General features: G+C 41.7%; 1 protein-coding gene and 1 long non-coding RNA gene across 2 annotated transcripts; one reads left to right on the top strand and one right to left on the bottom strand.

The window, feature by feature from the left end:
* Positions 1-839: 839 nt before the first annotated feature.
* On the bottom strand, positions 840-16,967 carry nr1h5 (nuclear receptor subfamily 1, group H, member 5). The gene is made up of 11 exons (XM_079675765.1): positions 16,381-16,967; positions 12,134-12,269; positions 5,629-6,027; positions 5,398-5,538; positions 5,137-5,261; positions 4,079-4,177; positions 3,892-3,985; positions 3,546-3,662; positions 2,701-2,793; positions 2,498-2,611; positions 840-1,385 (listed from the first exon to the last, which is right to left on the bottom strand). Exons 2-11 carry the CDS (start codon positions 12,228-12,230, stop codon positions 1,183-1,185), a joined length of 1,482 nt encoding a protein of 493 aa, XP_079531891.1. The 5' UTR covers positions 12,231-12,269; positions 16,381-16,967; the 3' UTR covers positions 840-1,182.
* Positions 3,545-10,522, top strand: LOC307035909. Its single transcript, XR_013807236.1, has 2 exons — positions 3,545-3,681; positions 10,161-10,522. It is a non-coding gene; the product is annotated as an uncharacterized lncRNA (long non-coding RNA).
* Positions 16,968-17,376: the final 409 nt, after the last annotated feature.

The following is a 17,376-nucleotide window of genomic DNA, read 5'->3' as shown; positions in this document are numbered from 1 at the left end:
ATTAATTATTATCATTGCCATTGATAGGAGACATCCTGAATTATAGGTGTGTGTTTTCATTTTTACTATGTGTCATTTCTCCTTGCTTAGAGGACAGCATAACAAAAAAATTGCTCAATTTACCCCACTCTCCCCTACTTTGTTATGTCGTCTTTTTACATTTTAATTTTCAACCTAACACACACTTAATTTCCTTTTTTTCTTCTGATGCACTATACTTTAGCCGCTTTCACACCAAGTACTTTGCCGCATTTAGTGCTGGGCCGGCACTTAGTGCCCCGGCACTAAGTACCGCAGGGCGAACAACTTCACGGCGTATACTGCCACCCGAAGTCCCCGGAGTTGGGGACTGGCTTCAGTAGAAGCTGCTAGGACTCCCAGCAGCTTCTACTGAAGCCTTCCGAGTAAATCGCCAGAACGCCCGACACCTCCTCATCTCCAAGCTCCCAAGTTTTTTTTTGTGTTGCCATAAGCAGCGCCATATACTGTATGGTGCTGGCCATAAGTTATTCTCTCTCTGTTGGTGCGCGGGGCTAATAATGCTAATGCCAGCAAATACAATGGCGGTTTCAAAAAACTTTTCAGAGTTTTACGGGGCGTGGTTTGCAATTCGCCCAGCCAATAGAAACTGGTACTTTTTTGGTACCACCTCTCACTAAAAATGGGGATAAAAGTTCCCGGCACTAAGTACTCTTTTTGGTGTGAACGGAACTTAACTGGAAAAGTACAGGAACATTTTCTGACATACTTCAGTATACATTTTTTTTGTCTTACCTTTTGATTATAATGTTTGAAAGAGCCAACAGGTCTGGAGAAAGTATTGTCCATTTAGTCCCGGGTTTCACTCAAACTTTTGGTTTTATTTTACAACAGCATAGTGAATAACAATTACATGTAAGCTGCATACACCAGTTATAAAAGTACCTATAAAATATATTTTTCAAAACAAATTAGCAGTCCGCAAACATCTCAGTCCCATCAAAAGCTTTCTTCAATTCAATGAAAGCTGGACTATTGTCCGCTGAGCAAATGGTCAAAGATTTGTTGTTGAGGCCATATAATCCAATACAGGCTTATCAATATCAGATAAAACCTTGGAATTTCCCAAATGTTTTTGTAAAATTGCCCAGCCCTTACAGCAATTGTGTTGCTGTTTTCCCTATTTCCACCATGTCCTCCCAGTCATTGTCTGAGCTGCTGTCTCGTCAGGAGGAGGTAGTTGTGACGGAGGGTCCGTAGCTCCGTCAGTCTGCCCAGCAGGCGGCCAAACCGCTGTGGTCCCCCTCGCGCAGCTCCAGCCTGGGCCCCACACACTCTGGACAGCAGGTCCAGAATCATTTCCTGCATTTTCTCAACACAGCTGGCAGCCTGCAGGGAAGCTCGGTCTGCAGGACAGAGAGGTGCCAGTTAATAAGACCTAAACATAAATCTGTCTGATTCATTCAAGATGCCAAACAGCTACTGAATGGGGAAAATACAAATTTGTACCACAGCTTAACTTAAAGGTGGGGTAGGTCATTTTGGAGAAACCGCCTCGAGTGCACTAGAATTTGAAAATACACAGCCGGAAAAAATCTGTCTCTTCCTTACAGAGCACCTCCTCCAACACACACGAACGCGCACATGACCAATGAGGGCACGAGATAAGTTTGTGCACAGATGGAAGGCTGACGGGCAGGTAGGCCATCCAGTTATTTTAGCCGGGCCGGCTAAAATGATTGGTCGTGCTTTTTACAGCGCAACGGCTTCCACAGATGACATTTTTTTAATGGATTTTTTGTCTAAGCACTTCAGATATTCATTGCTATCGGGATGTTAAGAGCATTCCATGGAATATAAGAAAAAGTGTATTTCGAGCCGGTTTCTCAAACTTACCTACCCCACCTTTAACCTGTGGTACAAATTTGTATTTTTCCCAGTTGTGAGGCTTTTAAAATAGCAGCAGAGCCATTTTAGGCCTTGATGAAGGCTACGGTCACCAGTTGTGGAAGAAGTACTTAGACCTTTTTAAAATTGAATTTAAAGAATATAGTAAAAGTCCCGCATTCAAAAAGTATTTGGATCAAAATGTACATAAACAAACGGAAGTAAAAGTATTCAATTCAGAATTTAAAAACCCTATGATTAATAAATAAATATTGTATAATAGAAGTGATGCATTAATGTAATCATTTTAAAGTTGCAGCTGGTAAAGGAAGGTTTAATTTTCACTTTATTTGAATTATTATAATTTGTGTTAGTTGGAGCAATTAATCAGAATGTCATCAAAATCGCAAAAATATTGACAGTGTGCAAATCATAAGAGGCGAAAACAATTATGATCAAAATACTACTCTGAATTAAGTGTTGTGGAATGGCAGAGCTTACAAAAGATATCCTACAGAATTAAAGAGGCGCTTGTATGCTTTTTGGTTTTCCCTTCCTTATAGTGTGTGCATGTAAATGGTCTGCAAAGGCTAAAAATGAAGTTTCCTTCAGAGGGAGTTTCTGGTCTGACCTGAGCAGAGCAGAGCTGTCGCAGTGAGCAGGGAGTACTCTGCCTCCGTCACCCGCAGCGCTGCCATGCTGTGGAAGAAGTTGAGAACGGGCCCGAGGAGATCCTCACTGCATCCTGTTCACACCAGGAAATGGGATATTGTTTATTTTAACTGTATTTCATTTCCAACCTTTAAGATGTTTTCTGATTGAGTCTGTATTTACCTGAGTTGACTGGCAGCATCCTACTGTGGAAGTTTTCCTTTGACTCTACATTTCTCAGCCAGTTGTGTGATGACATACTAAAAATCTGCAGGGCTGATGAAAGAGAAAAATAGTCAATTTGGAAGCCACAAAGCTATGAACATCTATTTTTTCCATTTTTTAAGTCTGATCTTATTGTCATTTCTGTTTTTATGGGAAAATAAAAGGGTTTTTCCAAGATCCCCTTTTTATTTGATCTACAAAATAGGTGGTATGTTGATATATAAATGTTTTGGTAAAAATGTATTTTAAGGGTTGTTGTAATGCTCCTTTCGCGCAGAGGAGGCTGAAGTAAACCACCATAACCTTGGTAACACTAGCGGCTCGTTTCATTGCCCATTTGTCTTTTGAGGTAATGATTACGGCTAATTAATGCTTATTCAAATGCATTCCTTGCCAGAGAACAACCTAAAGTTAGTTAACATAACAAAAACAACAACAAACACTTTATAAAAGAATCTTGACCATTTAAAAATGTCACCAGCCAATTTTTTATCCAATCTGTTTTTGCTCAAATGCTATAAACAAGTCACTTTTTAACTAGATTCATGTAAAATAACTTTATTTCCCCCTGTTTCAATTTAAAAAATCCTTGTTTTGTCCCTCAGGGCTTCTGTACACTGAACTCTTGTGTGTGTGTGTGTGTGTGTGTGTGTGTGTGTGTGTGTGTGTGTGTGTGTGTGTGTGTGTGTGTGTGTGTGTGTGTGTGTGTGTGTGTGTGTGTGTGTGTGTGTGTGTGTGTGTGTGTGTGTGTGTGTGTGTGTGTGTGTGTGTGTGTGTGTGTGTGTGTGTGTGTGTGTGTGTACCTGGACTGGGGCATGCTGGGTTGTGGGAGAACAGCTGAGCGGAGAGCAGGAACATGACCTCCAATGAAGAGACAGACAACAGAGATCTCTGGTCTGAAAAATCCAGGAGATCAAAACCTGTGAGGGAAACACCATGGTTTGTTTTTAAATGTGGATTTTGTGTGTTCGATGGTTACAGGATTGTATCATTTATTACAGAATGTGATACATTCCTACTAAAGTCTTTGACCTTTGAGTGTCCTTTTCCTTTGAGAATATTTCCCATTAATAAGAGACAATATTAATATTATAAACATATGTATTTATTGTATTAAAATATACTTTATATAGATGTTCTCCACCTTACCTGGCACTGTCCTGGCAAACTGTAGCAGTTTTTGCATGTGGGGAGATATGAAATCAGACAAGTCCTCCATTTCTTCTGTACATGGCCATTCAAACTGAGCACAGAGCACAAGATCAACAAACATGAAGAATGTATCTCTTTTAGCTTTCAGATGTACACATGATTGTTCCACACATGTGTGACCCACCCTGCAATCGCTGGTGTCCTGTGCTCTGTACAGTTGATGGGCCTCTGCCAACCGGTCCACAATGTACTTCTGTTCTCGGGTTAAACTGGCAGACATAGCCTGGAGCAAAAACAAAGTTAACAAATGACCATTAACGAAATAGCTAAATGATGTTGTGTAAATCTGACCACCTTAAGGGGAAGGGGAGTTTACCATTGTCTTATACAGGTGCGCTTGATCATCCAACTGATATTTGATTCATCAAATTAGCTATCCAACAAACCACTTAGAGATGTAACAAAACATGTGGACCAAATATACTCAAACCTTAAAAAAAAAAATTTGATCATATTTTGAACCATTTAAATAACCAAAGATGTTGTCAGCAGGCAACCAACCACTTAACAAATAACCAACCTGATCATTTGACAACTAAAAAACATGACAATCCGAGTGTTTAACCAACAGGGGCTGGGCGATTTGAGGAAATACTCTGAAACAATATACATTTGCCAAGAGCCATAGCTTTTCTGCCTGTGGCTTCTATGCTTATGTATCAGGCCGTTGTAGGCACATTTTGTGAATCAATGAGCAAGACTGCTTATGGCCATAATGTGTTTTCCATCAGATCAATTTCGACATGAAAAATAAAATAAAAGATCTGATGGAAAACAGTAACAACTATACAATTATGAAGCCAGGACTCAAGATCAAAGCACTATACAATATAATGCATGGATATTTGTTGCAATGGCCATGGGATCAAACCATTTATCGGATCGGAGCATTTTGGCTACAAAAAATTATATAGACTTCTTTTAGGAGCTTTTAGGAGTTTGAATTCCAAAATGTAAAGAAAGAAAGTAAGAAAGGGGATAACCAAAATCAGTATTATATATTCTCTGGGGACCATGAATGTCTGTACAAAGTGGCATAGCAGTCCCTCCAGGAACTGTTGCCCAATTTCAGTCTGGACCAGAATTCTCCAATTGACAGATCAACACTGTGATCTGTAGGGCTATGAAGCTAGCATGAAAAGAAATGGAAACCATCCAATCAGAGTGAGTCCTGCTCTCTACCTGTCCAGGTAGCCTGCTGGTGGAGCTGACCCTCCTGCTCTCTGGGCTCTCCTCTTCCTCCTGTCCTCTGCCCTTCCCTCCTTTCCTCAGCCGCTTGGACTGGCACTGCACCTCCGTCAGAAGGCCTGAGAAGAAAATGGGCATTTTGAGTTAAATAAAAACATATTGTTTAAGGATGATATATACATTATTTTCTTTCTTTTATAACATAAAGTTGAATATTTAATTTCACATATTAAAAGGGCAATGGTGCTTGCTTACACTCAGCCAGCATTCCCACAGCGCGGCACTTCCTGAGTCGACAGTCTTGGCACTTCCTCCTCATGTACATGTCCATCTCACAGCCACCGCCACTCTTACAGTGATACACCGCCTTTTTGGTTACACTACGCCTAAAGAAACCTGCAAGTCAAGACAAGGAAAGAGGGCAAGGTAAAAAAAAAAAAAACCTTTCCGAAAAATAAAAAAACAGCATAACAAAGTGAGAACTACCTTTACACCCCTCGCAGGTCAGAGCGTTGTAATGATACCCTGACGCTTTGTCTCCACACACCACACACAGCTCCTCCTGGCCTCTGCCCTTCCCTCCACACCCCACCCGCGTTCTCCGCCCCAGGGGCAGCCCCACCGCTCCGAGCCCCTGAGCGAGGCCCCTGCAGTGGGGCTCCGGGCTGGGGTCACAGGGGGCCTCCAGACAATGATGACTGTAGTGGTAGGGGAGGTGGCAGGGCTGTGAGGAGGAAGAGGAAGAGGAGGGAGAGGAGGTGGAGGAAGGTGGAGAGCCATAGAGAGAGAAGGGCAGGTTGGCAGGGCTGTACTGTTGTTGGCTGTAAGGGAGCAGCTGGAGGTCAGGGTCCTGCAGGGGGTAGCCCATAGGGTCCGCCAGCATGTCTGACATGGAAAAAGAAAGGTTTGGAAATGAATAAACTTTTTAAAGCTGCAAACTCAAATGACGCTCTTGGTATTTTGTTTTTATCTTTGTGATCTGATTTAGTTTTTCCAGCAAGGACGCTAGCAACAATCTTTAGGCAGCCTTATCTGACATTTAAAGACCACATGTAAAGGAACTTTCAGTTATGGCCAAAACCAAAAAATAAAAGAATCCCTTAGAAAATAACAAATGAAACACACAGTGACCACTTTAAGACAAAAGACTAGTTACATTTAAATAAGAACAAGAAGGTCTGAGGCCATTTCTGAAAGGGAAAAAGATTGTGTGCATGATTTACATCTGTTCTAAAATGTAATGAGTTATTTCTAGGCTCATTCCCACACCCTCACCTCGTAGTGTTTCCTGTTTTCCTGCTGAAAGACAGACAAGCCAACCTTACAAATATGACCATTATAATAAAGGTGATAAGGCAGCACATACTGTAATAAAACCCAAGGAATACGTATGTCTATATTGACAGGGTTAACACATTAGGCAGAGGTAACTCTGCAGGGTCTAGGGAGAGACCTGCTTCAATCATGATCTTTCACAACCAGAAAGAACTGGTCAGCAGACCTGAGTGACCTTGATGTGGTTGCTAAAGGTCAGAGAGAGGTCACGTTGGAGCCAGCCAGCAATCGATTTGTCGGCAAATAATAATGACTTAAAATCAATCCTTAAAATAAAGGAAGCCAGTGAAGGGACGACAGTTGGGTGTAAATGTGCTCTTGCTTGAGTTTTCTGTTCAAATAAAAGCTACTGCTTTCTAGTCAAACTGCAAGCATGATACGGAGAGCTGGATAAAACACACATAAGGAGCATCACGATTCAACAGGTCTCTTAAATGTGTAATCTGGTCAACACCATAAACAGCTCAAACGGGTCACACTGAAAACAACAAAAGAAATGGCGAGAGTCAAGAATGAACATTTCAAGCGTCAACTAAACGCCTTTACAAAGTGCGTCATAGGAATGTATTCTTACGTGACTCGTGTGACTTCACTGCTTCTATGGCTCTTTGGGGAAATAATACAAATCTTTCGAAATCTTTTGAACTTTCCGCAACAGGATGCAGCTGAGAGCTCCCAGTGCCATTTAGGATTTTTTGATCCCCTTTTTGGGAGGTTTCATCCAGCCCTGTAGTGGTTGTTCAGTGTTGTGACGGGCTGAAACGTTTTTGAGTGTGGATCAGCAGCTTGTTTTCTGCTCGTCCTGTCTCCTTTGAGAAAACATGTGTGACCACTGGCAGCCTCTGAAAGAGCAGCTGGACCAGGACGACTGTGGGATCTGTTAGGAGCCGATTAAACAGAGCCAGCTGACTCTCAGGAGTCTCAGGACTGCTGGAGATAGAGGTTAAAATGATTGAACATGTGGGAAGATGAGGGCTAATGTCAATCTGATAATGTGGGGTCCAATTAGGGTCAAAGTGTGCCTTTAAGCTTTGACAGGGAAACCACCCAACACTCCATTTAGCTTTTTTAAGCTAAAGTGATAAGTGATTGAATCACAGGAGCCAGATATAAACGTAATAATGGTCAAAATCATGTCAAGTCTCTAGTATGGCTTGAGGGAGATAACCATGATGACAATTTTGACATCTGCAGTAGCTTTCCTAAAACACATTCCAATTATTGTATGCAACTTTTAACAAAAAAATTGTGGAAAAGTACTCTGATGTTGTATTTGAGTAAAAGTAGAAGTACCACTGTATACTCTATACTCTATAAAAGTAAAAGTCCGGCATTCAAAATGTTACTCAAGTAAAAGTACAAAATTATTAGCATCAAATTATACTTAAAGGTCCCATGTCATGCTTTTCCGGTTATTACCCGTCCCCTTGTGTGTTATGAAGGTTTTTATGCATGTAAACGGTCTGCAGAGTCATAAACCCTCAAAGTACACCCTGTAGCGAGTAAAACTCTAACACAGTATATGCTGCCCCAAAACGCCTCGTTGGAGATTTCTCTTTTTACATCGTTTACTTCCTGGGTGCTGCGACGTGTGAATACCAAGAGGCCACACCCTCTGCCAGCATTTCACGAAACCAAGGCCGTTTCTCAATCGCGAGGATGCTTGCTTGGTAGCACATGTCTTCCGAGTCACTTCCTTCAGAAGCTAGGCAAGAACCCTTCCTGTCATTCGGAAAATGAAGAGTGGAACAGGCTAGCAAGTGTGCAGGTGTGCGTCATATGAGAGGCCCCGCCTTACATTTTCCGCCACAGATTTGGGGAAATTGGTCCATGCGCAAAGCATTGTGGGGATTTGAAGGACGCAAAGTCTACCCATGTGCAGCCTCGAAATTATCCCCAAACCAAGGACGCAGCCTCGGTGGAATTCCAAGTATGCTGGAGATTGGAACAGTCCTTCGGCGGCATTCGATGACGTAGTATCCTTGAAATATTGGCTTGGAAGCCAGTTTCCTCGAGATTGAGAAACGGCCAAAGCTTCACAAATCTTTCAGCGATTCATGCCGGATATGTACAGCGTAGGGCACTGAAGAATGATGCTGTTCCTACTTTGTTTGGACCAGTGGGAGATTCGGGTACGCAAACTGTAAGCATTCATTGTTGTTTGTGTATTTATGATGTTTAAAACAAACAAGGTATCTACCACGACTGTTTAAATGGGTAAACGTTCTTCGGGCTGCTAAATTGGGATCGCGGAGAAATTCTCTCCGCAGACCCATGCTCACAGCGTTATACACCTTTTTCTTACTCAATATCAAGCCACACTTATTGTTTTTACTTCGGCAGTGAGTGTTTGTGTGTGCTCAGGATGAGTTTCGCTTGTTCTCGCTGTATCTATCTCCGACACGGAAGCCTGTCCGCTCCTAACAGCAGATCGCAGCAACGAGCCTCGCGAACGTCCCGACCAATCAGAGCACACTGGGCTCACAGGGGGGGGGGGGGGCAGGAGCTCCAACAAGCCGTTTAGGACAGAGAGTGAATACGCATACTATACAGAGATGCTGTATGAGAAACCAATGTGAGTTTTTGCACAGTATAAATCTATTTTAGACCAAGGGGTAGACCTAGGACCAGGTGGAGGGATTATATCTCTTCGCTGGCCTGGGAGCGCGGGAAAGGAAAGTTTGGGGCTCTCTGCTGGAACTGCTACCCCCCGCGACCCGACCACGGATAAGCGGGAGAAGATGGATGGATGTATGGATAAATCTATTTTAGTATACCTCAACAATGGAATTATGATCAGTAGAAATGGCCATGGGACCTTTAAAGTAACAAAAGTAAAAGTACTCATTCTGCAGATTGGCCCATTTCAGAATAATATATATGATATGTTTTATATCTATTGATGCATTAAAGTGTTAATTTGACTGATGTAAGGGTTGATTATATTTCACATCATTCATCATTCATCCAAATCTGCAAATTAAATACATGTATTAAATGAATGCAGTGGAGTAAAAGTACAAAGTAGCATCATAGTGCCTCAAAATGTTACTTAAGTACAGTACTTGAGTAAATGTACTTAGTTACTTCCCACCTCTGTCAAACTCAAATACAAAACATGGTTTTATCCAACAAAATATTCAGCTTAAATTGCCATTTGTTAGGGTTTAGCCTTTCAAAAAAAATATTTTCTGTTTAATCGAAACCTTTTGCTCTCCCGCCCCAATTATGGTTCCCAACTGTATTGACGAAGGGTTTAGCAGCAAAATGGCAAAACTGACAAAGGTTGCGATGTTCGAATCAGGGTTATTTTCCTGACCCTCTAATATCGAGTCTCAGTTAGACTTCTGAAATATCTCGCTCTCTTGTAGTTGCAGCGTTTTCAGAAAAAACACATCCCATGTTCGCGGCTTATCTCCTCATCACCCAAACACATGAAATATTTTCTCCAATATCCACAAGATGTTTGGTGAAACTTTCTCACCAAAAAACACAGCCAGCATCGCCCTTACGATCTTTAGTCTTTAAAATGTTCAGATTTGAGACCTCAGTGTTTGTATAAAAAGACAGATGAGAGTAGAAGTAGAAACCATTGTGTTTAGTGATCAACACCCTTGTCCTGAGTAATTGTCACCACCCCCCCTCACTCCTTCCTTTTGTCGTCTCTGTCGTTCTCTCTCCAGATGTTTCCTGTCTTCAACAGACTGTGTGGACCACGGTTGGGGGGGTCCTTGGTTTCTCTGCATGTGACAGAGCTGTGCTTCACACTGTTTGTAAACCATTTGAACACTGTCTAAACACTCCTCAGCCTCCCTTCCATCCCACGCACATCAGGGAGCAAAACAACACCAGCAAGCGACCCCCCATAGCCCCCCGCCTTCCTCTGCTCCGAGGTCCGGGAGGGGAGACAACAGGGGGACTTGTTGATGATACATGTCAGTATAAATAGATCCTCTGATGCACACCGGCTGAACCTCCTCAACAACTATTCTCCTCATGTCAGCAAGTTCTCAAAGGCGGTAAATAAACGCTTGGTGTTCATTCATCAACTGTGAGAGACGTCCTCATTGTGCAAAAAATAATTAACGACTTATTTAAATCAACACTTTGTGACAATCACAGTATGATGTTAAATGAGCAAATGTGATGTTACAGTAGAAATACAAAAGTAGAAAAACATTCACAATGTCAGCAGACTGTTTTACAGCAATATCTACCCGTAGTTTGCATAAGCTAACATTAGCCACCATAAGCTCAAGTCACCGTGACGTCCCTGATTGGTTTGTGGACTGCGGGTTAAAGCTTTCGACTTTGACACTTTTTTAGGAAATGATATACTGAAGTAAAAACATCAAGTGAGAGTTGGTAGGGTGACCAGGTCCATTCAAACTGAATGTTTTTAAGCTCTTTACTTCATAGTTTGTGCAAACAAGGTAATTCATATTTATAGGCTATAGTTTCAATAGACATTTTCATTTTTTAGGGTTAGATGGAGGTCATATTGTACTACTTTACGTTACCATCGCAGTAGCATGTCCGTCATTGTCCCACACAAACACTCTCTTTGTCCCACATGTGTTTATTGTCACCTGATCACCCTACAACTTGGTCACTTTCTCATAGACTTCTATTCAATTGGACTTTTTCTTCCAACCGGTTGACCTGCCCCTGTTGAAATATAGATAGAAGACAGCTTTTATGCACCCCAAATGTTTCACTTCTCATCTGGAGGTTGGCCCCTAGTCATACAAGAACAAGATGAAGCAGTGAAACCCTGAGTGTAATGATTTAATTAATGGATTTGCCTATGAGCTCAATCTTTCATTTCTGAGAAGAAGAATGGAAATGTGCGTCGTTCAAATTTGACATCCTGGGACTATAAGTCAATATCGGACGCAAATCAACCAACACGTGTTTAAAAAAAAGTAATTTTTTCTGAGATGTAGAACAAATGGCATCTCACCTCTGATACCATAAATTGTAAATGGCCATTAATGTTGTTCAGTAGCATAATATATTTTAACAGTTTAGACTAGGGTCAATTCACTCACAGTTTGTTTGGGAACTACATTCCACTGAAGAAATAGTCCCTAATATACAAACTATGGTTTGTGGAATAACCAGGGGCAAAGAGGCATGGGCACATTACAGATGAGATGTGTTTTTTTAATATAAATGTGGTTATAGAACCTTTATTTATTCACAGTAAATACCTGAAGAACAAAGAGCATTTCAACCAAAACTATCTGCAGTTAGAGAGCAAATGACAACAGTATAAAACAGAGGATGCATCTGTTGATAGTGCAGATAAGTCTATAACTACCAATGACACAACTTCATTTGAATTAATTGAACATGGACTGATAACACTGGAAGTATTTTGCATTAAAAATGTTACATTGATAGCACATAACACATTTCGAAGCATGACAGCATATCCAGTTTTTCCTGTCTCCAGTGTCAAAACGCCAACAGTCTAACTAAGAGATCCTAATTAGTCCATCTTCAGTGTCTTATCTATTATTGTAAGAGTTTCTATTTCACATACTTTGTTTTAAAAGAGCAGAACAAATCGGAAGTAGAGGGAGAAGAGAAAGTAAAAGGCAAAATAAAATAAAGTCAGAAGGGAGGGAGAGAAGTGTCACTGAGGACTCACCATAGTACTGGAGCGGCTCTGTGGAGCAGTAACCATCCGAGGCTGAGAGAAAGCCCCCTGCCGAAAAACTCATGTCCAACTCGGTCCACTCTCTCATCTGGACAGAAGATCCTCTCTCCAGCTAGTAATACGGGACCTATCTCCACACACACATGCATGGACACAAACACACAGACAATTACTCTGAGGATTCACACAGATATGAAGGGTCTGGGAGACATTCCTCAATCCCCAAGATGTGTCCAGGTCTCTAAGCTGTCCACACTGATATCCCAGCCTATTTTTTTTAAAAAGCAGAGAGGACGAGTGCAGCTGAGGCTGAGGTCTGGGTGGATGATGTGCTGGAGGAGGTCTTAACCACCCCCCAGGGGGGTAGACGAAAGGGAAAGTAGGGACACCCAGGATGACAGGGATGGGACTTTGGTCCAAACAGCTAAACCTGGCGGAGACTTAAGAGGCTGCAGGGATGCATGGAGGGAGACATCTCCCTCATGGGCAGAGTGTGTGAAGGTTTGGTCTAATTGGATGTATCCGAGAGTGCAACAGCTGGCCTAGGCGAACATTTTGTCAATTTAATCTGATGACACATACAATAATTTACGTCATTAAAACAATTGTTAAAAGTTACAAGTCTTAAAGGGATGGTTTGGATGATTTTATGTATTTTATGAGGTAGGATGAAAGTTGGCATGTCCCCAGTTTGGAAAAACAGACAGGAGCACCAGCGCTGAGCAAAGCAATGTAGCCTACTGCTGTAAAGAGGAGGAGAAGCAGAACATAGTCAGTCACCTGAAATATCTATATCAGTTTAAATGTGCTTTAAACTTTCAATATTTTCACCACTTTACTTTGCCTTAATTCTCTCTTGAAAGCCATCAGACTCCTTTGGTAAAACCTAAAACTTCACCTTGCAGAACACGGATGTTGCTGCAATAAGTAAGGTCTGTTAAAATTACAGTTTTTTTAATGAATTCTGTTGGATTTTAAGGGATGGCACACGTAAGGCTTAAGTTCCCTTACGCCCAGTCAGCAAGGTAAAACATTGAAAATATTTTTAATAGTGTAAACTTGAATTATAATAGATTTGTATAGCTTTTTCAGGGCTTCCTAAATAACAGTAAATTGCCTAATGTGCTGGTACTCCTGTACTCAAAGGGGCCTTAATTTGCTCATTTTCAGCTTCATATTTGCATTTTACTGTGACATGTTAACATCCTTTAATGTTCAAATGGTCTTTATTTTTCTCATACCGCCTGTGCTGCAGCCACCTTTTTCACCCTCTGTCTGAAACAAGAGCCCAGTCTGCTCTGATTGGTTAATTGAGAGGTTCGGTTGTGATTGGTCAACCGCTTTGAGATGTGTTGGAGATGTCCCGCCCCTTAGCCTATCACGTACAGTGTTGAAGCACCAGCCAATAGGAGCACGAGTGGTACATAGTGATGTGAATAAATTATGGAAGTAAAGGAGTCCAATGGATACGTTTGGATTAGAGCATTTGCAGACAATTTACACGCAAAAAACCCATATGAAACAATACAGGAGAGTAAAAACACCTTTAATACCTTAGTTGGGATTCATAGCTATCTAATACAACACCACTTTTAAGATATTCTGAACTATCCCATTAATGTGTTTGTGTGGTTGTGTGTGTGTGGTTGTGTGTGTGTGTGTGTGTGTGTGTGTGTGTGTGTGTGTGTGTGTGTGTGTGTGTGTGTGTGTGTGTGTGTGTGTGTGTCCATGTTTGTCCTCTAAGCCTACGGGAGTGTGTTTACTCTGCTCTTTTGTTTACCGCTGTTCTGTTTGTGCTGCAGTTAATATTGGACAGCATTTAGATTTAAGGGGCTCGGGGACCTCCGCCTCCCCCTCAGACAGTTAACCAGGCCGGGGCAGAGCGAGAAGAGTCGAGGCCTGAACTACCAGAGGAGAGACAGGGGAGAGACCTCTACGCTGTCCTGTAAATCTGTGAGCAGGCCTGTTTGACATGCAGCATGCTTACTGAGGATTAACGGCGTACTCCCACCCTCATATCATGGCTTTCACTGACTCATTATGGGAGCCAGGAACTACTGGGGGAGAGCAGGGGGGGTGAGAAGGCCCACTGAAACTGCAGCCTTCAATGTAGTAATCACGATCGATCTCAGTGGAATTCGGTTGCTAACTGCACCGTGTCATTCCTCTAAAGATTGTGTCCAAAGGGTAAACTGGCACACATGTGACTACAGTGCTCGACGATCAATAAATTGTTCTGACAGCGAAAAACACAAACTAAGAGAGAGAGAAAGAAGAAAACAAGCTTAAATGTGTCGAAAACAAACTGATTGGATGAATTTAACACACATGGTGACAAATCAAATGTCTAATAACTACATTGATATAATGTTTTAGGATTACATAAAGATAAAGGCAAACAGCATTACAGGAGCAATTCAATGCTTTATTGATGTAACGTTATTATTCTGTTTCTCAGTGTTGTAATTCTACTAGACTACTGATATTGTCTATGTATAGGCCTACACTGAATACATCACAGCCTTGAGCTGAACATCAACACGGTAGCCAAACTGTCTAACATTGACAAAGTTGACATAGTTTTGTTTAACCATTTCCACCATCTTAGTTAGCAGATTAGCATGCTAACATTTTCTAATTAGGACTCAACACAAAGTACAGCTTTAGATCATGGGAATGTAATCATTTCTGCAGGTATTACCATTCATAAATGTAAAAAGTATTGCGTAAATTAAAAATCAGTCCTTGTGATGGCACCAGAGGAAAAGTCAGTTGACCATCAAAGTTATCACAAAAAGGGGGGCATGCATTTGTGCGCCAAATTGAATGGCAATCCATCTTATGTCATCTCTATGGAGGGGCCAGAAGAAAAGTCAGGGGGTCTGTAGGATTCATCCTCTGGGAACCTTGAACATTATAGTATGTTGACCAAATCTAATGCAAAGTCATCAAAAGGTTGTTGAGATATTTTTAGGAAACATCAGGGAATCACCGGCGTTGTTAGCAGTGTTAGCATGGCCTTAAAAATGTATAACTACCAATGACTTAACATCAACTCACTTTATTCTAGTTAGAAGTGAACCAGGTTGTTTTTTATTTAAATTATCTGGCATGGAGGAGATTTCTCAATTTGGTTAGTTCTATGATTTGGATAAAAGGAATGGTAATAGAATATATTTCATCATACTTGTTTGGAGGGTGTAGTATGGACCAGGGAGTAACCCATTACAGTTTGGAGTGGACAATTATGGACACATACAATAACTTTACACTCTCACAAATCTTGATGATTGCAAAAAATGAATTGCTAAAGTAGAGGCTCTTAATTCCCAGTTAATAGCGATGTCGTGTCCCAAAATGTGAGGAGGAGGCACAACAAGCTGACTCCGACCTCTGGGAGTAAAGTGCAGGCAGCAGGGCTGGGAGTGACACTAAACGATGGGGACAATATCTGAGAGTGTGCAAATGTCACCATGGATCTTATTGAGGTGTCACACTGTTGGACACAAGCCTGAAGATGACATGAGGAGTGTCATTAAAAAAAAGAGAGCAGGAAGTGGAGGGAAATATTTTTAGGGCACGGTTAGTTCAATTAGACTCTGGCGCTTTGGTTGAATTAGTTTTGTTTCTGTGGAAAAGTTCCTCAACACAAAGACACAATGATGAGGTGAACACCAGAGGAATACAGCAACGTTTCAAACTCTGGAAACTTAAGTAACTTAAACTTATTACTCCTGAATCACTCAGAGAACAAGCCTGAAGATAAATTCAACACATCATAAATCCTGTTTTTTTTCTTCATGAAACCAGCTCCTTTATCAGAGAGCTTCTGGCTGGTAGCTGCAGCTCGATAACGGCCCGGATTGTTTACTGATCCTCGCAGGAAACCAATGCTCACTTTAAAAGTGGCCTCTGTGTGTGAGTAAAGTCGATAGCTTATGTCTGAGCGTATGTTAGCGAGTGTGGTGGGGGGTTAGCTATCATGAGTAGGAATGTAAATTGTCATATGGTAGTTGCAACAGACCTAAATGAAGCATGCTCAACTGGCCATCATGAGTAATATCTGTAATGAAATGCATTGCAGATCTATCCTGGCTGGAATTGCATTGAAATGGCAATTGAGCGTTGAAATCAGTACGAAATAGAAAGAAAGAAAGAAAGAAATACAAATAACACTTCATTGTGATATTTTATGAACAATTCTGTTTATGTTGCAGTTATCTGGATTGTGGACTCACCGTTGATGATGGAAGCCTTCCTGATGCGCCCGAGCGTCCCGATGTCCTCTCCCTTTTGTCCAACTCTCTCACTTTTTTGTAGTCCAGCCCAGACTCAAACCTCATACACACACAAACACACACACAGAGTAAACAGACAGCTGCTCTTGATGTGTGTTTTAGTTGGACATGTGGGAACCCGACCAAAGATCCTCTTTTTTCTACTTTTAGAAAGAAAAAAAAGTGTCATTGAGAAGGAGAATCATTAACAGACATTTTATGGGCAATAATTGGGAAGACATGAAAAGGTAGGCCAGGGAACAATAGTGTTTTTAGGCTACATGTCCCAACGTACATCAGAATTGAAAATATCAAAAATTCCCCATGACATTTCCCAGGATGAGGCTTATTGGTTGCACTAGGGATTTGAACTGCCAACCTCTGAGATCCCCTCTGCCCTGCTTTTAGGAACTGAAATCATCTCATTAAAAAATTCCCAGTATAGAGTGTTTATAAACAGCTTCTTGTTCATCCCTTGTGATGGATGGATGCTCCCTATCACTGGCTCTTCTGCTGCTAACTCCCCGACCCCCTTCACAATCTCTCTGCCACTGTTTCACAATCCTCCACCCCAAAATACACACACACACACACACACACACACACACACACACACACACACACACACACACACACACACACACACACACACACACACACACACACACACACACACACACACACACACACACACACACACACACACACACACACACACACACACACACACACACACACACCCACCCACACACACACACACACACACACACACACACACACACACACACACACACACACACACACACACACACACACACACTCAGTGAACCCATGATGTTTTCTGTACTGACCTTGCTTCCTTGGTGGGTGGGCCCTTACTGTTCTGAGTGTGTGTGATTGCATTATGTTTAATAGTAAGGGGAAAGTTTGTGTGTGTGCGTGGGTGTTTTGGGGGAG

The sequence above is a fragment of the Notothenia rossii genome, assembly GCF_949606895.1.
Source record: "Notothenia rossii genome assembly, chromosome: 4".
Classification (NCBI taxonomy): domain Eukaryota; kingdom Metazoa; phylum Chordata; class Actinopteri; order Perciformes; family Nototheniidae; genus Notothenia; species Notothenia rossii.
This window is presented reverse-complemented; position numbering and strand designations above follow the sequence as displayed.

Bases quoted from the DNA above. Each gene is read 5' to 3' on its own strand.
- nr1h5 (XM_079675765.1), bottom strand. From the start codon at position 12,230: ATGAGAGAGTGGACCGAGTTGGACATGAGTTTTTCGGCAGGGGGCTTT. The intron at 5,539-5,628 runs GTAGTTCTCACT...CTTGACTTGCAG, and splicing joins GACCTGCGAGGGGTGTAAAG to GTTTCTTTAGGCGTAGTGTA. The intron at 3,986-4,078 runs GTGGGTCACACA...CTCTGTGCTCAG, and splicing joins AGGACACCAGCGATTGCAGG to TTTGAATGGCCATGTACAGA.